The sequence below is a fragment of the Lycorma delicatula genome, chromosome 4 (assembly GCF_047948215.1).
Source record: "Lycorma delicatula isolate Av1 chromosome 4, ASM4794821v1, whole genome shotgun sequence".
Taxonomy (NCBI): domain Eukaryota; kingdom Metazoa; phylum Arthropoda; class Insecta; order Hemiptera; family Fulgoridae; genus Lycorma; species Lycorma delicatula.
The window spans coordinates 65,111,151-65,132,743 of record NC_134458.1 but is presented as its reverse complement, the minus strand read 5'-3'; the positions used below and the strand labels follow the sequence as shown (position 1 = coordinate 65,132,743).

General features: G+C 33.3%; 1 protein-coding gene across 3 annotated transcripts in view; it reads right to left on the bottom strand.

Moving 5' to 3' along the window:
- The window catches only part of LOC142323486 (uncharacterized), a 207,888-nt gene that overhangs the window by 173,099 nt on the left and 13,196 nt on the right, over positions 1-21,593 (bottom strand). For 2 of the 3 annotated variants that reach the window (XM_075363199.1, XM_075363201.1), the window contains exon 3: positions 10,935-11,030. The exons of the other annotated variant lie outside the window; for it this stretch is intronic. In XM_075363199.1, coding sequence (XP_075219314.1) covers positions 10,935-11,030 — 96 coding nt within the window. The remainder of the gene's footprint in view (positions 1-10,934; positions 11,031-21,593) is intronic. 3 annotated transcript variants of the gene reach the window in all.

The window sequence follows — 21,593 nt, the reverse complement described above, 5'->3', positions numbered from 1 at the left end:
GTTAGTGCAGTATACGTTTTGTTGCAGTGCAGTTGTGTTTGTGTAAAATGCCTTATTCAATCCAGGAGAGGATAACAATAGTTGAGGCCTACATTCGTTCTGGATCGTTTGAAGAATCACGTCAAATATTCATAGAAAAATTTCCGAATGCCTGTATCCCAGTACATACACGATTTGGTTAAAAAAATGGCGTACAACAGGTTCGGTTACAAATTCAAAACGAAATAGGCCACCTTCCGTTAGGACTCACAGGTCATTGCCGATATTGAAAGGCTAATTACTGCCAGTCCAAAAAAATCACTACGCAAGTTATCCTAACAATTTGGTGTTAATGAATTTCAGTTCATGAATTAAAACTAAAAAACCATACCGCGTTACAACTGAAGGAGACAGACAGACCGAAACTACTTGATTATTGCAACTGGCTTCTCGAAGATATTGTTCGTGGGCAGATAGACCCGATGTCGTATTTCATGTCAGAAGAGGCATGGTTTCATTTATCCGCCCATATTAATTCGCAGAACATGAACTGAAGGTGAACATTCAACGAGAAATCAACGCAATTGACGACAATGTTTTGCGTCAGACGACTCAATATGATCAGTCGAACACAAGTGCATCGATGTCCAGGATGGTCATTTTGAACATTGCAGTAATAAGGTAAATAAATGTAACATTTAAATTACCTTTTTTTATTTTCTTATTTAATCTATCCGTATCATTTGTAAAATTTCATTCCAACATAACCTACCGATTCTGCAGCGGTTACGTTATTGGTTCGGTTTTATGTTGCTCACTCTGTAGAATGGTATGCTTTCAAAATTTATTTCATTAGTAATTTACGAACGAAAACATTTATTTAAAATTTTAGAATAAATATTGTAATATTGAAATAAATTAAATAATACCAGTTGATGTAGCCGTTTGATTTGTAGTTGTGTTGTTAATTATTAATTTTGTTTATTATTATCATCAATATTACAGCACTGTTTAAAATATGTTATTGTATGCATTATGAATGTAAAATGCAACAGAATTGTTCATGTAACGCGTTTTACCACGTTTTATTGTTAACACGATTTTTCTGTCGTTGCAAATTTGAATGCTTATAACTTGATAACCAAGGAATTAACAGAAAAACGGGGTTTACCATTGTTTTGCTTGTAAATTTTTAAATCGAAATCGTGTGTCATATGTCCACCTCCCTATTTAAAAAAATTAAGTTTGATTCAATATGGCGGATCCAAGACGGCGGAAAAAATTAAAAACCACCATAATACAGAGTTTTTTAGCTATGTAGAACCCCGTTTCTTTCTGCCTCCAAATACCTTTCAGATATGAAGTATAAAGCTGTTTTCATACTTAAATATCACTCGGTATATGTGTGTGTGTATATATACCCACACACATCAACGAGATATATAGATTTTATATATATATATATATATATAATAGTTATAATATTATTATTATATTATAATAATATTATTTTAGAACAATAGAATACGGTGCAAGAATTTTGTTCAAAATAATTGATTTCACCGATAAGTTTGCACGTACCTTTAACATGTAGGGGATGAAGCTACATCTAATGGATGTGAATGTTTTTATTCTGTACCATTTTATTTTATTTACAATTTTTATTTCGTACCGATACCGAACGCGTAGTTCATAGAAAAAAGATGAAACTTTGGGCGTAATTGTTTTTTTCTTTAAAGAATAAATATAACTAAAAAAATATTAAATCATATAAAAATGAACGAGATAATCATTCGCTATTGAAAACAGATTTTTTTTTTTAATTAGAAAGACAGGATTTTTCGTGGAAAAATGTAACGCTATCTGTTTTTTTGAAAAATTAATGAATTCAATTTATATAGTGTAACGATAACGAAATAGTTTTTGTGAAGTTCAGTAGGGCGCGACTGACACGAGTCGTATCCGCCACACCCGATTTAAAAGAAATAAACAACGTCGACTAAAGATGTCTAAATTCACAACGGCGTAGTAACTGGTTTTCCTTGTAGTTGAAACTGTAAAATTGTAATACTAATTCGGCAACATTTATTACCCGCTACTATACTTTAGGTCCGAGCACAACCGCAAAAAAATTAAGAAAATTTATCGTAGCTTACATAATTTAATATCGAAGAAAATTGTCCCGCCGTACTGTTATTGATCTGCGACGACTCACAAATCCGTATCGTCACACACACACACACACACACACACACACACACACACACACAAACACACACGCTCTCTCTCTAACGGTGTTTAAGTACACCGAGAATACAGCCATTATATAGCATTAATTCTCATCCGCACAGTAAAATTCTATCCAAAAATTGTCTGATCCTTCCGTTCCATTAGCGCCCTTTACAGAAAAATCTTTGCCTGCCGGTTTGCATACATGCTGGCAAAAATCACAGTTGATTTTAGCGGACCCAAGCCTGTTAAAAAAACCAACCGGGTTGGTCTAGTGGTTAACGCGTCTTCCCAAATCAGCTGATTTGGAAGTCGAGAGTTACAGCGTTCATGTCCTAGTAAAGCCAGTTATTTTTACATGGATTTGAATACTAGATCGTGGGTACCGGTGTTCTTTGGTGGTTGGGTTTCATTCAATTAACCACACATCTCAGGAATGGTCGAACTGAGAATGTACAAGACTACGCTTCATTTACACTCATACATATCATCCTCATTCATCCTCTGAAGAATTATCTAAACGGTAGTTACCGGAGGCTAAACAGGAAAAAGAAAGAAAGCCTGTTAAAAAACAACAAACTTAAAATATTAGTTAACCTATAATTAAACGATTTACGTATCGGCTTAGCGATTCTTGGACCGCTAATAGAACACCTTTTCTCAGTGGTCGACCTCAATAGCTTCTCAAATTTACTCGGAATCGGAGTGAGGGTAAGGTTATATAGAAAGAGGATCTAAAAGGATTGTAAGTCTTCAGTTATAAAATTGTTGGTCTCAAACAAGATTTACTATTTATTCGCAATATTTAAATTTTTATTTATTGCTTTATTTCTTTTTTCCTGTTTAGCTTCCGGTAACTACCCTTCAGTTATTACTTCAGAGGATGAATGAGGATGATATGTATGAGTGTAAATGAAGTGTAGTCTTGTACATTCTCAGTTCGACCGTTCCTGAGATGTGTAGTTAATTGAAACCCAACCACCAAAGAACACCGGTATCCACGATCTAGTATTCAAATCCGTGTAAAAATAACCGGCTTTACTAGGAATTGAACGCTATAACTCTCGACTTCCAAATCAGCTGATTTGGGAAGACGCGTTAACCACTAGACCAAACCGGTACTATAAAATTGTATCATATTTTAAAGTTAAATATCATCGGTTCACGTCACACAACTATAGGCCTCTCATTTCATTCTAATTTGAACCGCTTCACGCTCCGGCATATACCCGTTTTCTTCCAACATGTATTTAAGCCGGTCAGTATGCTTATTTTGTACTGTCCTTTCCCTTACCCCTCCCTACCGTAAGTCGAATATGGATTTCATATTCCCGAAATTATGAGGGAACTTTTCCTACTTCACGTAACTCTAAACCACATCGGGTTTTCAAAATCGCTCTTTTCGTGGCCGAAAGACTTTTGTAAGTGTTGTCCGTCTCCCGATGAAATAAAATAAATTAATACATAGAGTTAACAAACAGGGCGACGTTTGTGTGTTTTTTCAAATAAATTATTTTAATCTATTTATTTTAGATCACAGACAATAAATTTTAAACCGATCCTTTATTGGCAACATACAGTATTCAACCCGTTTTATTCTGCAGCATCCAGTTGCAACCACTCGTTTTTTTATTCTTACTCCGTTTAATAATTCTGCGTCATGCACAATCTTGTCTTTTCCGTTACGTTAACTCGTTTCATTTACGAGTTGTAATTTTGTAAAACAGTAGACCGAGATATATATATATTTTTTTTTGTGTAATATGTTCATTATTAATTAGCAATAAAAACCGTATAGTTAAAAATCTAATTAGTTGGATCGATAATTAAAAATACAACCATCGAATGATATAAGTGAGGGAAGTCATGAAGAAGTGGGAACTGAAAAAGGTAAGAAATGTTTTTTTTTTAAATTTAAAAAATGAAGTCATCATAAATGTCTAATGTACGTTGTGTTTATTAGTGTTTTAATACATCGACAAGATAAAATCTGGTAGTATAAGCAATTTTAATAATAATTTCATTCGAATAAAAATCGACCATTTTTATTTTTTAAAAACGTTGGTCGATAAAGTTTTAAAAGCGGTAAATTAAGAAATCGATTTATAACTTTTTGCCAAAAGAAGAGTTTATCGTGTTTTTTTTAAAAACCCCTAAATTTTCTTATGTTTCTAGAAAGAGAAATTCATTTTTACTCGTGAAAAAAAAACATTTACGGCGGCGAAAACTTTTAAGGTAAATGAGAAGATTACAAAAGAATGCAGGAAAATCTATTACTTATATTAATTCCGAAATTAAGAAAGAGATATTCTTTTGGTTACTTAGGGATATCGACGGATAACAGAATTTTAACCGGCAGGAAAATAACCCATAGTTACTTAAATAGAAAGCGATTTTGATTACCGGTAGATGTAGATTTTGATTACCGGTAGCTTCAGGAATACGTGATTGGTGTTGTGTTAATTTCGGTCGGAAATAATTCGGTTATCGTTAAGGATAATGCCCCACATTACTGTTACGTCTGAAAAAATTCCAAACTCGTCCGACCGTAAAAAAAGTAAAGCGATTAAAATGTAAAACTTTTAGCGTTTAAGATCTGTAAAAAATCCGACAAATATAACGACAAAATCGAATAAAACACAATATTAAGGGTACAAAAACTTTTGTTCTATGTTAAATGCAAACTGACATTCGGCGGTTTTCTGTAAAGCGTTCTTTACGCTTCAAAAGTCGTGACGGTTAATAAAATGTTAATGAAGCCGTATAAAAAATCACTAGTGGAGCGTACCGATGAACTTTGAAAATTAAACCTTTTTATTTCTTGTTCGACAGATATGTAAAAAATATGATAAAAACTGCGATTTTCCTTTTCCACGGCAGTAATTACGTAAATAAGGAAGATCGGTAAAAGTTATTTTGTAGGTTTTACGCAGAAATAATGGTGGTTCCACTGATGATTTTATTTTTGACGTTTTTTTTTTAAAGTCGGGCAGTTCGATCGAGTTTATCGAAGCAAAATAGAAACTCGAAAGCAACCACTCTAAAAAATGTTCATAAGCAAAATAAACCGATTTTTCTACTGCTGACAGTTCAATCGAAACAAAATTTTTGATATAACGTTTTGTAGAAAATATCAAATTTATGTCTTCCAGATTTTTATAAATGCACGAAGATGAGCGACCACATTTGTTTCAGAAAATAGGGCATGCGCAGATTTTTTCGGATAGGCTCAAAAATTGATTTTTGCGATAACAAACTGGCGAATATGAAACAATAGATCGAAGCGGATTAGAGATTTTACGAGAAAAAAATTTGACGGGGACTGATTTTTTAGGCTACGACGTTGGCGAACGTCAACAAAACAAAGTAAAAGCTCCCCCATGAATATCTTTGCTTCCTACATTGCCACATAATATTCATATACCCACGCCCACGAAAATACATGCAAATGTATATTTACATATTAAGTGGATGTTATATATAATTAGAGTATAACGTTATGACATTAATACGTAATGCATCAGATTTTATGTAAATATATCATCTTCTATTCAAGGCTTACGTAATTCCGGTCGACGAGGACGATCGATTAACGCGCTACAAATTCATAAGACTTGACTAAAAACGATGTCATTTCGTCTTGTCTGTTATATACTCGTATTCACTTTCGGTCGTTAGATGTGTTCGCTCAATCAATCGGTATAAAATTTCTGGTTTTTGTTTAATGAACGACTTGTCTCCATCATATGTCGATCTCGGCATTCGTTCGGATCTTGCTGAAATCATATTATTCAAGTCGCAATTAATTGTAAACAAAAGAAAAAATTATGAGACCGCTCAAAAGTTAATTTCTAGACTCAGAGTAAGACGTTATTTCATCGCCTACGAAATAATTATGTTTCCCATAAGTTTAATTTCGATCGATGAGCACAGTAAGCTGCTTTTATGCAGATTAAAGTTCAACTCTTATATTTATACGTCAAGAAAATTAAGTGTTGTTTCGGTAACCCTGAATATAGTCGGGTTTTCAACCCTACGACGAGAAAATCAAAAAAATCCAATCCGACAAAGTTTAACAATTTGTTCAATAAGTTCCTTATGACGATCGGAAGGAGTTTTGAATCGATTTTAAAACTTAATGGTGAAAACCCTTTAAAAGTTAGAATTATCACGACACAGTTAATCACCAAATGTGTCATCAGGGTAAATTATCATCTGTCAATTGCTATCATAGCTGCATAATTTTAAAACGAGAATAAAATGATAAAATTTTATTTCAGGCCAAAGTCCTCCATAGTTGGCTCGCCTTAAAGAAATTATTTATTAAGATGAAAAAAATATTTTTAAAAAAATTAAGTATAATCGCCCATAAAAACTTACGACAGTTATTCTAAAATAAACGTGTTTGTTTCTAAAAAGTTTTTAATCCATGCACAACTTTTACTCTGTACGAACTGACATATTTCTCTTACGTCTTGAATTGTTTTCGTATTGTAAATATATCAGTCGGAATTAAACACGAACCGGGGACGAAAAATTAAAATTTTTGAAATTAAAAATCAAGTCTGCAGCGAACACGATCGAAGTTTATTCGTCGAAGTTAAAATAAGGGAAAATATTCAGTTTTACCAGTAAAACTGAATATTTTCCCTTATTTTAAAGCCGATTTAAATTTTTTTTTCATTTTTCTCAAATGAGCTTCACAGTTATACCCGCACAAAAAATATACGCGGTATAACCGAATACCGGCACTAAAACCGAACAAAAAATCGACCGATAAAGAGAAATACGATATAAACGACAAAAAACAAAACCCATAAACTAGAAAAAACAGATCGACATAATTTCTTTAAAGTAATAAAAAAAAAAGTTATGTTAATTTAATGTTTATTATAAAACCCGCGATAAAAGATTATACACGACAAAAATTTCTCTAGGACGTCACATAATGAAAAGACAAACGATCTTCTGTTTACAGTTCAGCGGCATGAGAATACGCTCAGTTTTACGGTTTCAGCTGTAATCTAATCCCAAATTACAGTATCATATTTCGTACTTTTACTATTTTTCTTCACCGACGACGACGAAAACCTTTTTCACTTCTCGCATGTAAAAATACTAAAATAGATCTATAACGGTCGGTATCAAATCACACATTGTATGCGCATTTAAGAAATTTTTTTCTTATACCCGCTATCAGCATTTTGCCTCGAGTCGAGTAATAACATTACAGACTGTATTGTCTGTAATGTTATTACATCGTTGATGCGCGTGGTGGGCGGAGAGAGACTTCGACTTGGCGTCCTCAGATAGTCTGTCAACCGACGAGTCGAAGTCTTTCTCCTCTACCCACTAGCCGCATCAACTTGCCGAATGGAATAAGTATTTTACGAGGTCCAACAAAATTTAGCTTACAGTGAAGAAAACGAAATCGATCGCAGCGGAATATTTTTCATATTAAAGTACAAATATTCGAGTACAACGTGTGCAAATTTCAGACCTTAATATTGAAAAATGAGGTCGTAGAAAATTTTTGAAAAAAATTATCTTGGCTCCAGTACGTCGTAGAGCAAGAATTTTTTTTTAAATTCGTAGAAAAATGGCAGCTATCGAATGACAATAATGTTATTTCGATGGAATTCCAACTTTAAAAAATAATTGAAGTTTTTGAGCCGAAAAAAGTCGATGTTTTGGTCGATTTTTCGTATATTTGCAATTGTTTTGAAATATGCGCACTATTTTCACAGGTTAGTACAACTCTTAAAGAAAGTTTTAAGCCCAGAATGGGCCATGTAGGTGCATTACAGAATGAGTTATTCGAATTTTATTTAAGAAAACATCTTTTTTTCAAAAAACTCGATTTTACTTTCGCGGAACTAATTTCAAGCACGCTAAAAATTTCAATGATTTTTTCATGTTAACACAACCGTGTCATTGTATGGTCAATCAGGGACTGGGGTGTTATTTCAGATGGTATTTCTGACATCGTAATTTCCGCAGGATAGCATAATTGTTTTGTAAGTTTTACTTTATAATATGCTGGGTATAATTTACTAGTCATGTCGATAGCCTGCTGTCTATCAGCTTGTATTGACGAGTTGATAGATTTGTCTACTATTAATGAAAGCGCTTGATCTGAAGATAAAATGGGTGAATTTTTGAACTAGGATATACAGGCATTTTTAATTGTTGTTCCTCTTTTTTGAGAAACAGTACACAGCTCTTTAAAGATAGATGCAGAGTCTCTTTTACCTTCTTTTCGAAGTTTCATTTGAGTTGCCATCGATAGCTCTTCTTTTGAGGTTGAAAGAATGAAGTTCTTTATTTTTAGTTGTTTAGCCTTAGAATCAGAGGTACTAAATTCTTTTACAGGCCTACCCCGTCTATTGCAAGTACTAGCTAATACTTCAAATTCGATCTAAGTCTTCTGAAAATGAAATATTTCCCTCAAGCCAGGATGAGTAATTTTTCAGGAATCTATCTCGATGTCTTGCCACTTTCTCCCATTTTGTTTCAATTTTTTGAGAAAAACTCCCAATTGTGGCTTTAATATTGTTTAGAGCTGGTTCAGGAAACATTTTGTTTGCCATTTCTTCGAAAACAAAATTAAACATTGCTTAAAATGTTGAATATTTCGAGTTTTCAACCCGTACAACAAACAGAGACTTTTTATAAATTATGAAAATCATTCTGTGGAAACTATCGTAAAAATAGAATGCACAACGTTGCGCAAAATGTTTGTTATCTGTTGAAAATTCAAGAGTTTTATCTTTAAAATGTATATAAATACAATGGTTGTACAAAGTGGTATAACGCATTAAACATCTAACAGAACTTTTAAAAAATTAATTTTTCAATAATTTCCTTAGCTCACTTTTTATAAGACGTATCGGAAACTAAATGTCACAATGTAAAGAAAGTAATTACTGAATATAACTTAATACTATAATAATAAATTAAAACCAAATAAACCGCCAAAGAAGACTCTTAATGGTCACAGTTAAAGTAAAACTATTGTGAAAACTTGAAAACAATTAAGACATACATACCCAGCGCGTGTTCTAACATGTTCAAGGCCATTCAGCATCATCAAGAAAAACAAGCACGTTTTCATGTGTCACAGATAGTCTACTTTTGAGACGTAAAAGAATTCTACGCTTCAGGCTTGGCCAAAAAAATGAATTTTTTCCTCCTTTTTCTTTTTCCTGTTTGGCCTCGGGGAATTACCGGTTAGGTATTACTTTAGAGGATGAATGAGGATAATACGTATGAATGAAGTGTAGTTTTGTACAGTCTCAGTTCGACCACTTCTGAGATGTGCGGTTAACTGAAACCCAACCAAAGAACACCGGTATCCACGATCTAGTATTAAAATCCGTATAAAAGTTACAGCCTTTACTAAGACTTAAACGTTGGACTCTCGACTTCCAAATCAATTAATTTGGGAAGACGCGTTCACCACTAGACCAACCCGGTGGGTTGAATTTTTCCTCCTAGATTTGAAAAGCTGCACACTGTGCGGCGGTCAGGGACCCGCCGCAGGATTCGAGTGCACCGACCCTAATTACAGCCGAGCCCGTCCTCTCCGAGTTGAGCCACCCGCACGGATCCAGGTTCCGAGCAAGCTCAAAACACGTAGTAGTATCCTGAAATTGGACCGTGCAAAGTAAAAATATATGCTAACGGCCGAAGTTGACAGCCGCGTTTAATAAGCCGGTTCCCATAGGTCGTAGAATTTAATCGACCTCGGATGTAATTTGATGGGTCTGCTCCATATTTTAGTCGTTAATGACTATACCACAGACGGTACTTTAAAAAACTAAGAATTTTACATCGAGGTAAACTTACTTAAAAAAATAAAATTTTACATGAAATTGAATGACACCGAAAACAAATTTTTAATATAGTATTCGCTAAAACAAAAGACGGCCATATAACCTATATGATTGTGGTGGCCTTCTTAAAAACTTTTACTTTATTTTAGGTAGAGAAATTTTATTCCAGATAGCAAATCCGAATAATTTACCGATTTTTGTGCGGCTAGTCACGGCAGAAAATATTTTTTTCTTCTAAATCCAGTATCATCATGAGCAATCACATGCTAAATTTAAATACAATATTAGATTATCGCGGCGAGAATCGGTTCAACACGTCTGATGCGCAGGGAAGATGATCGATCGCGACTTCAATGAATACTACCCGTTCCGAATCAGTTGAAGTACAGACTTTAATTTAAAAATTGCGTGGAATTCAAGGGTTTCTTATTCGGCAGCTTTACAGCGATTCTGCTTTGCAATAAATATTCCTCTTAACCTTTCATATTTTTATTCTCTTCTAACAGGATGTAGTCATCGATTAACTATTAATACGAGGAATTAGAAGGAAGGTCACTCAGTCTGTAGGGATTAGAATCTGAAGAATATTGAACGTCGAAAAAAATAAAATTTATAACGCTTACTGAAGAGCACGCCTGACTGTACACCGTGAATTAAATTATCGACCGCCCAGGTAGTGACTTCGTTAAAGAGGAGAGCAGGTTTTTATACTTGAATTCTGCTTACAAATATAATTATAAATTCTTTAACTAAAAGAATATTAAACGAAAAAGACTAAGTCTAATTACAAGGCAGAGCATGCGTGTTCGCCGTTTTAAAACGAACACAACATGCGCGGATCATTCACTCATCTGAAAAAAAAACATGTAAACATTACACTAAATATCTTACCCGAGCCCGAGGTGCCAGTCTGAGGTTCCGGTAGGTCCTTGTGATCCTCTTCCGGTGGAGACGGCAAGGGTTGTCCTCCTGTGGGTACGCTGCCGCCTGGAACACGGTCGCCACCTCACCGTCACACTCTACATCACAGCCTACCACCTACTCTATTCTAGTCTACCTCATCTATACGACAACAGTACAATATCATTTAACACGGTAGGCTCCTGGGTCGAATATACGTCCTGTAAAATCCTTGATCTTGATGAACAGATTCTCATCGTTTACGTGTATGCCGTTTACGACATAAAAAGAAACGAACTGAATCTTGAATCGTCATTTTTATGTATGTTAACAGCGAATTCGTCTAACGAATTCGTACAAACCTCTCGTACAATTTAAAAGCAGAAACATAGTTTCCGACTAAAGAATCCTACCGTGTTACTTGATTTTAAATACTGTATGACCTACTTATACATTCGATAGCATCATTATAAATAATATAGATCGACAAAAATGTTTTAATTATTTAATCGCGCTAATTCATACATGTATTTATATATATGTGTATAGTTATATAAAATAAAACATTACATTTTTCAAAGTTTAGCAAATTCTAAGTAAAAAGCCGCACAGGCGGCTTTAAATTACAATGTTGATTAATTCAGAAAAGATTTTTACTGTTTGCGTACCATTAAAATGTTTGATTGTTTTACCGGTGTTCCAAATGTAAAGATAGACAATAATTAAACGATCTTCGGGACGAATTTAACTCGGAGCTGATTTAGTCGATTGAAAATCAGTCAATTAATGCTGAAACAAAGTAGTAACAAATAGACCATAATTATATACTCTTAACAAAGCGCTTGATTGACTTTTTCACCCTCCCTTTACGACCTCGAACATTTTCCGGTCCTACCTTATCGTTGAAAGAATCCGAGGTATTTAAATTCGATAATGTAATACAAACTATCCGAATAAATTAAGTTCGACTCCTTCGACATATGTATTATATTTGTACTATATCAACTAGTAAACTTTTGTTTTCAAAACGAAAAAGAAACTGACAGAAATAAGATAAAACAGCGTGAAAACGGAAGAGAAAAAAGATAGCGATTAGGCCCTTTCGCTATTATTACCGAACCTAAATGCAGTAGAAATAAGATCCCGATTCTACAGTCAGTATAAACTAGATATTAAAAATTCACATTATATTTTGGAATCGAAAGCGAAACGAGTTAAAACTATATTTTACATGGCCGAGCGTTGACGTTATAGGAAACATATCCTTTTGCCGTTTATCGAATAGAGAAACTGCGGGATAAAGAATCGAGAATAAAAACTATGCTCTTTAGATTAAAATTTCAAAAATACTTTCTACCTTGGTGTTTTACTTTAATTTTTCGATCGTTATTTTTTATGATCGTAAATGAAATAATTATAGAAAGCCGGAACAATATTTACCGTATTGGTATTCATATTTAATTGAATATGCGCTTTACTGCACTTCTTATAAAAACAATAAGTAAGAATTTCGCTAAAAATATAAAAAAGGTTCATAAACGTTGAATAAAAAAGTAGATAAGGGATTGAATATTTAATAGTTAAATATTAAATTTTTTTTTAATTCGTCGTAGTGCTATAAGAGAGCGTCCTAGATTAATTTTGTAGAACGTTGCCGCGTTCGTTTACTTTATCCTTTCTTGTGTTTACGTTAGTTTTTTAAGGTTTCCGTTACTTTTAAACGTTTGCTTTACACCGTTTACCATCGCGATATTAATGTTCACTACTATTTAAATTTATTCTTCGGTACTTTATCGAAAAATATTACGGATGAAGTTACCGATCGATCCGAGAAGAATTGTTTATAAAATAGAGCTGCGTTCTGTACGGATAAAAACAGCTTGAAACCGTCTCGTTTAATTTTATTCGGCTTCCGATTTAATATTTTAGTACACGGTATGCATTAATCGGCCGAGTCGCTACAGACAAACTTTACAAGTGACAATTAGATATTCGTGTTTTTCCATTTAGTTTTCTCTACCGGTTTATGTCCTTTTACAAAAAAATATTTAACCGGCACTCGATCGTTAAAGTGAAGGTCATCGAATTAGTTTTTTTTATGAAATTTAGTTTCTACACAGAGTTAATACCGCGGCAAACTGTCTCGAGTGTCGGTCGGATAATATTTTCACTATAACATTTATTTACAGTGAAGACACATAGAATTCGACTACAAATTTTGTGGTTGTAATTTTGCGACTTTTTTAATCGGAATTCTATTTTTGTGCAGAGATTTTTTTGGGTAGGAAATTCTTTGAAAATGTGTTTTAGAGGAGGCAGTGGTAGGGCAGGAGATATATATATATATATATATATATATATATATATATATATGAATATTAACTTAAATGTAATTTATTTAAGTTTATTTTCCTCTTGATTAGAAGTAAAAAGACATATTTTATTTAAAAATTATACTTTTACTAATTTCTTGGGTTAACCATTGTAAAGATTTCAAACAAGAAATAGCAATCAGGTTATATAAAGAGATAATTATCTAAAGATGACATGAGTCAGGTATGAATAGGGGGATCTATTACAACAAGGGTGGGGATAAAGTCATTGTTATCTAGAATGGGTAGACCAATTAATTTCTTAGTATGTAAGAGAATTTTGTATTATGTGTGTATGAATGTGAATTTTAACCTGAAGAAGTTTAGAGAAGTGAAACGTTGTGTATTTAATTCATAAATTTGTATAGTTGATTGGTGTACACACACATTGTATTTTAATACCAAACTTTTATTTCTACGTCAAACTATAACTTATACCCGACTGGTCTCATCGACAAAACCTGAATTTTCAAAATCGTCTACTTCAAATACTTTTACCTGAACGATTGTTAATTATTTAGATTACTAATAAATTATAAAGGCTTCCTAAGAAAACCTCCTTTTTACAGTAAAACTATTGGAAAAAATATGACCCGATTAGATGCAAAAAAAACGATAACAATAACACGTACAATATATTATCGTTCTCAGTCGCTAGTCGATGCTGTCTCAATTTATCATTTTTATTATTAATTAGTCATCAATCGGTTTAAAGACGGCAACGAATTCAGATTATCGCCACAGAAATAAAATAATATGTAGGAAAAGGCAACACATTTACTTTTGGCATTATAAACCGACGAAAGGCTTTATTTTCTAACTTCAAGATTGTATTGTACCGTTAAACGATTATTATACAGAACAAAAACATTGGAATTTTTTGTACCGGTACTTTAGCATTAATATATATTCCGCTACATAAATGCGGAGTTTTCGATCTCGATCTTTAATCTTGTCTTAAAAAAAAGGACATCCATTCTTTAAAGATCCAGAAGATGAATATTCGTGTGAAAGAAGTTGATTATATATCTTCTGTAGGAAAAAATCCGGCAATGAAACACAAAGTCAAAACTGTCGGTAAAAAGGAATTTTTGAGCCGGTTATATTTAGAGAATCGTTATGTAATCAGTGAAATATTCGATAGAACGTTATACACAACGGCCGAGGTTTCATTCTGTAAACACTTTTGCTTACAAAAATTCACGCGGGTGTGTTCAGATAAAACTCTACAAAAATCAGCATTCGTCCTAATCAGTAACTTCGTGGTGAAATCGGCCCGTCTCGAACTCGGCCCAGATATGATGTTATAAGAATATATCGTGCGTTTTGGTCCATTGTTGTAGAAATTATCGCTCATTCTGTAATAGGCACGGTATAATTTGATAACCACGTGTTATCTCACCATCAAAAAGAAAATCTTAAAAATTTATAGAGTAAAGCAAATAAAATGATGTTCGTGTATCGTTTTACGTTACCGGGTGCAAAATGATAAGTCGTGGTTTTCGAGCTGATTTTGGAAAATTCGAATTTGAATAAACGCAAAATGATAAGCGACACACACAAATAATTATAATTTTATGCAGCCGTTTTATTTAATCCTTTTTAACGATCCACCGGTTAAACGATTGGTAAAATATCTAAAGCTTCTTCTGTAAGTGAAACACGTTTCGAGACGTACAGGTTATTCCTTAAATTTTCCATCGTTCTAACGATGCAAAATCGTTAGATTTGTTGCGTGTCTTTAGAACATACCACATGAACCATAACAAATTAAAATCAAAATAAAACGATGGATAAGAGTGATAAACGCGGATTCGTAAGGAAAATATGGGTACGAACAATTTTTCCTTTAATAATCTTAAGTTAAACGTGAAACTAATAGCAAACGCGTTAAAAGCTGCTGTTACAAACGGCTAATTTTCGCACCGGTTAGGTTCCGGTTAGAACGTAGTTATTGTTAACGGTTCTGATAAGTTTATATAAAATTAGTATATTTTTAATTATGGAAGTATTCTTACGGAAGCCGAATCGGAACGATATTCATTCGAACTATTCGTTTACGATCGCGTTAAACTGTGATCAAAAGTCGAAGTAATTAACAAAACTTACTCTTTTCGACAGCTTGGTCTTTTTGTTTTAGGAAAAAGGTAGATATCCGGTAATTCGATGTAATTTTAAAGGATGCAGACAACAATTTCCGATACCGTGGTATTTTTTTTAAACAAGATTACTTGTCGGAAATGTAATTTTACTTTCGCTAGGACGGAGTTTAGAACAATCAGTACGTTGACTAGGAAAGCCAGTCTGCTCCACGCAAACCGTTACTCGTCAATCCATAGAAACGGGTAAAAAACTGGCGGATCATAAAAACTATGAGAATAGAAGAGAACGTTTTCGGTCGCTAAAAATGAAACCAAGATGGAGTACCTAAGGCAACGGTCGTTTAGGAACTGTAAGAGAAAACGGACGAGAGATCGCAATATATTCCTTAATGTTAATTTAAATATCGATTAGGTAGATCGACCCTTCTGTTCTTATTTGTATACGAGTTACCGGTGTTTGTCTGCAGAAATCGCCGCCGTGGACATTATCTTCTATTGTACTAGTAGACTACGGAATAATGATCTTCGAATATATAGTTTCCCCAACGCCTCCAAACATTCTGTAGAACGGATCTAGATTCATCGACTTTAAACCTTCGTTGCCTGCAGAACCGATAAACATTAAAAGTCTTGAAAAGTTTAAAGTTAAATTAAAATCGAATATACTACAAGAATTCGTGGAAGAGCATTATAACGAGTAGCTCAATTCTTTCTCGTTTTTACCGTAGTTCTAATCAGTTTTATACACACGAACATAAAGGTAAATCGTAAATAAACTATTTACAATTTATAGGCGTTTATGCCTGAATCTTATGCGTTGAATACTTATCAAGAGATGATATGGTATCGTTTTAATACGGAATGTCTGTAATAAATAATAAAATTAAGTAAAATCTAAACAATAAACGGATACCCCGTGTCCCGATCAACATTACTGTAATCAGTAGAATACAACAATAGTCGTTTATCGTGGGTTACAAAATAAATTAGTCTTAAAAAATAATATTAAAAAAAAATTAAGAATTATTCTTTTTCTAATTCACCTTAAATTCATCGATATAAGAAATGTACGTGAAAGGCCTAGAACCAATGCGTTTAATTGAATACATGGAGATAATTGCATAGCCTACTGTAAAAAAAAATTAAATTGTATTCATAAATACACAAAAAATAAAAAAATATTGCGTCTAAGAGAACGAAAAACATATCAATGTACATAAAATTAATGCGAACCCGAAATTAATAGAAAAAAAAACCTCTTAATTTCAGAGAGTTACCCGATATCATCGACAGTGAAAAAGAGTCGATTTGCTACTCACCGATACATTTTTAGTGCGGATGAAGATATTATTAATATAATATCGACCTAAACAAAAATTATGTATGGCAGAGGGGACACAAGCATGTAGATATTTCTTGTAGAAATGCGATTCTTACATCGACTTTACCCCGAATACTATCGCCCGTTATACAGAAACACGTACGACGTTAGATATATAAGCGCCCAAACACCGATAACCTTGGTTCAAGACAAAATGAAAAAGACTTTACGTGATCTCTTTGTAGCCACGATTCGAATAAAAGACGTCCTTATAAACAATAGCGGTTTGTAAATTGCGGTAATCCGTCCTACACCGGTCTTCTAGTCATAACTTAATCTAGACCATATAAAAACCCGATAAAGGCTACAAAGGACGTTCGACCGGCTCGCACGCAATAAACTATAATTATGTGTAAAATACATTTACCGTTTTTTAAATGTTGTAATTACACGACTGATTTTCGGCATACCGATATTTACTTTCGTGGACAGGTTCGGTCACTCACGACCAGTGGCGGTTCGCGTATAGACATTGTGGAACTGCAGCATCCCCTATTTCCACTTGTTATTATCGATAATCTTTAATACCTATTTTTTCTTTAATTCTTTCTTTATACTTGTACAATATATAATCCTTAAGCTTAATGTCAGTAGCCATCCCCCAGTTTATGAAAAAGATAAAAAATCTTTGTATGGAATTGTGCGCTTCACAGTTTCAACGACGTGGTGTTTGGCTGTTGTGCGCAAGCGCACATAGGAAAGTGCACGCGAGGGAGAGATGGCACTGTCTCTTCCGCAGTGTCGACCCTGGCGTGTTGGTGGAAGGTAGTTTTTTTTTTACTCCCCGTGTGTATGCTACGTTCCTTGTTCGTTCCCGTTTGTAGTATAATCGGTGGAAGGAGTATGAAAGCGGTTTAGTTGTTTTTTCAGTAGTGATCAGAAGATGACGGAAATCAAGGGCTCTTTGATCGCCAAATCTGTCCAAAAACACACTGAAAGGGCGAAAGAATAGGTCATTAATAAAAACTAATTATGTATTTGTTTTTGTGTACATAGACATTTAAATTAAGCACGATTGGACTATAGTGTTTTTAAGCGGGGATTTTATTAAGTTATCATCTAATAATACTAAAATATATTATCTGTATTGACATTTTATTGTTTATTCGGTTAAATCGAATACGGTTTTTAAGCACAAAGTGCTAAAATCGTATTCCATAAAAACCGTATTCCATAAACCGTGTACCATATTCTTGAATGTGGTAAGTTGTAGAATTAGATTACTATCCTGCTTCCATTTAATTTTTTCTTCGGTTCTTTTATTTTACAGTACACTTTAACCATGGTGTTGAAAAAGGCCCACAAAAAAATTTTCTGGAGCAGCACCTCCACTAATTTTAGTTACGAGCCGCCACTGCTCACGACGCACAATTACCACTGTTGCGATTGACGATGAATCGTTTCACTTTCGTTTTTTAAATATTTAGAACTTATATTCATTCTTATAAAACCAGTTACTTAAAATATGTTACAGATTCCGATGCGATCGATTTTTAATCACAGGCACCGTCAACAAGAGCATACAAACTCAAGCCGTACGTTGTATGCACATAAGCTGTTACAGAGCTTTTTAAATTTAAAGTCTAGAGACCGTTAGTAAAAATTGATGACAATAGGCAACGATAGCGAGTTTGCTGTAAACCTTTGTATTACAACACGAAATTATAATGCAAACATAAAATATTTGAAAATATAAGAAGAAGCGGTCGAAAATTTATTTCTGTTTAAGAAATAAATTATGAAAATATATCGTGTTGTATTTCATAATTAATTATAAAATAATTTCGATTTTACGGCAAATTAATTAAAAAGAAGGGCTTCACTGTAGAACCTCGACTACCAAATTACGCCGTCATTTCATATTTCCGTCATGAAATCGATAAATGGCCTTTTTTTAATTTGTTTTATAACTTAATTTATAACATTTTTGGTATGTATATACAAAATCTTAACTGTCAAATTTATACTACCTCCTGCGATACAGAATTTTTTTTTCAAATAATTCATAAACTTTCAATATTTGTTCTTCATTCCGTGATTTTTCTTAAGAAGATAATTATATCTTCGACGTTATGAAAATTGAGCAAATGTTGGAGTGCAGAAATGGAGTGATAATACACTGAATTTCGTCTTACGATCTATTCCGTTATATGATATTTATATAAAAAAAATTGATAAATTTATCGTATCTACTTAACGACTGAACTAGACTGACCAACTGAATTACATCGTTTAATCATTTTTACAGACCGAGGCGTACTCTGATCGGGTTCGGACGGTTAAATAAATCTATAGATAAATAAACGACAGAATTAATTAAGAAAAAAATAGCGATAAAATTTTGTTGTTGTTTAAAATTTTTTGTTTCTTTTTTTACGTTTCATTATGTTCCATCGATTCAATACAAATATACGGATTCCGTTTCACTTTTATAGAAAGAAACGGAAAGAAAAAAGCTACCGAACCGTATTTCCGCAGAGTTTTTTTAAGATACAGATGTTAAATTTTATTTCTCTATAAACTGACTCCGATTCTATCACGAACGTATCGGATTTTAACAGTCAAACAGCGATAACTTATGGCCGAAAAGGGCAGCATTCGACTGTTTCCTCCGGTAACTCGGTTTTATTACTTTAAAATAACAAATAAAAGACTATAAATATTTACGAAAATAGAAAGACAAGGGGGTAATAAAAACAACCGAGAAATGATAAAGGCCATCAAGTAATGAAGAATAATAGCGTTATCCTTAAAACGTACCTTCCGGTTATTACTCCAAGTTTTTTATTTCAATCGTAGCCGTTACATCTTGGCCGATGAGTTTGAACCTTAATAAAGGTAAAGATTCTAGGTAGATCTTATTCTGTTCTTCGTTCTTATTTCTGTTAAAACGTACAATAATTTTGATAAGAAGTATATTCTAAAAGATGACATTAGTTCATTATTATAGTTCGTTACAAGATCGAATAGAAAAAAATTCAAAATCGTCTAAAAAAATTACAATAACAGAATTACAGTCCACATATGATTGATGTAATGTTAAACAGATCGTTAAAATCGGTAACAAATCATTTTGAGGAATAGCTTTTATTTTAACCGATTAATCGGTAAAGTAATATATCGTCTTAAAGAATTTTTCGATTTTGATTTTAAGAACGGTACTATTAGGATCGGAATCTTGGAAACTTAGATTTCTGATTGAAAAGATTTTATATTTTCATAGAAACACAAGAAGATCGCAGAAGATATTCACGGTTTAACGGGAAGAAAGGCCGAATATGGACAATATTAAACCGGTATTATCGTGTCGGGCTTGAACGCATCGTTTTTATATTTACACATACTTATGTGCGAACACGTGTGCCCTACGGAATCGCGATCGGTTAAAAAGTAGTAAAATCGGGGTACTTTTTTTTCATTTTTCTTCAACTTTTGGAAAGTAAACTTAAGGACATATAAAAAAGAACGAGGTATATAATTAGACCGCCCTTGATTTTTCACAAGATATTATTGTAGTGCCATCATAGCGTACTATTTCTTTATCTACTCGTATTACTTTCTTTTTGATATCAAAGGTTATATTTTATAAATTCCTTTTTTATTTATTCTGATATTTTATTTTTGTAAGTCGCATATTTATTTAAATAGTTAAAAATACCGTAACGGTAAGTTAATGTAACAGAACTATTAAAGGAATAACGATCGCGTCATTTATTTCACACGAGTACGCTTATTCGCGTGCTATAAAAGACGAATTTTTTAAGTCACCTCGTCGAAATCGGCCAACCGAGAAGAAAATATTTACGTTGTGATCGGGATTAAACGAGAAGTTTTACCGCGTTCAGCGGACCTACTTTTTTACTCTTATTTTCCTAACAGATTCATTTCCATTGCTTCAAAACGATTTTAAATACTGCAGTAAAAGTAGTATCGTTCTACGATCCCGACAGTGACAAACTTAGCGCGTTTCTTTTAAACCGCTTCGAGTACATAAAAAATAATTTAATCGAATCGGTAATTCAGAAGGTGGTAAAAACGGGATAGGTTAACGAATTGTACGAATGTTTTGCCGATTCGCATAATTTTTTTTAATCGTATTTTTTAGAGACGTATGACCGTTTAAAGAATGCCACCCGTTTCATCGTATTTAATTGTCGGACTATAAAACTGCCACAGACCGCATTTGGTATGTAATAAATCGTATTTAAAAATTATATCTCTGACATCAAAATCGATAATTTGTTTTATCGAAATATTTTATTTTTGTCGCAGCTCTTTATAAAAATCATCGAAGAAAGTTTCGGGCCCGCCTGCCGCTTTATAGTTTTCCACGTTCGATTTGTCGATTAGGAATAAATTTTCAGCGAGAGAAACAGCTTTCCTAACGATTTATTCTTAGGGTGCCAGTTTTAGGTTTATCTGTCGATCAAATGTAACGTTCGCATCCGTGTTCGAATTAAATACTTATGAAAATAAAATGCTCGTAATTGAAATATAATTTTATAATCTACAAAAATAATTGAATAAAGTTCCTTATGGAACTGTGTTTCTAACAGTTCCGTAAAATTACACAGTGTAATTTTAAACTCTGTAAGTATTGAACCGTTTAGAACTGTTCCCGAACTTCTATTCTGCTGTTTAGAAATCGTTTGATTCGTTTTAAAGGAGAACTCTTTTTCTACAGCTTCAGGCTTCACAGGAAAAATAACCGAGATTAAAAGTTTCTTATACAGGAATACGCTTTATTGTGTCACGGAGAAATATGAAGAATGAAATATGTCGATTCCTGGTAGGT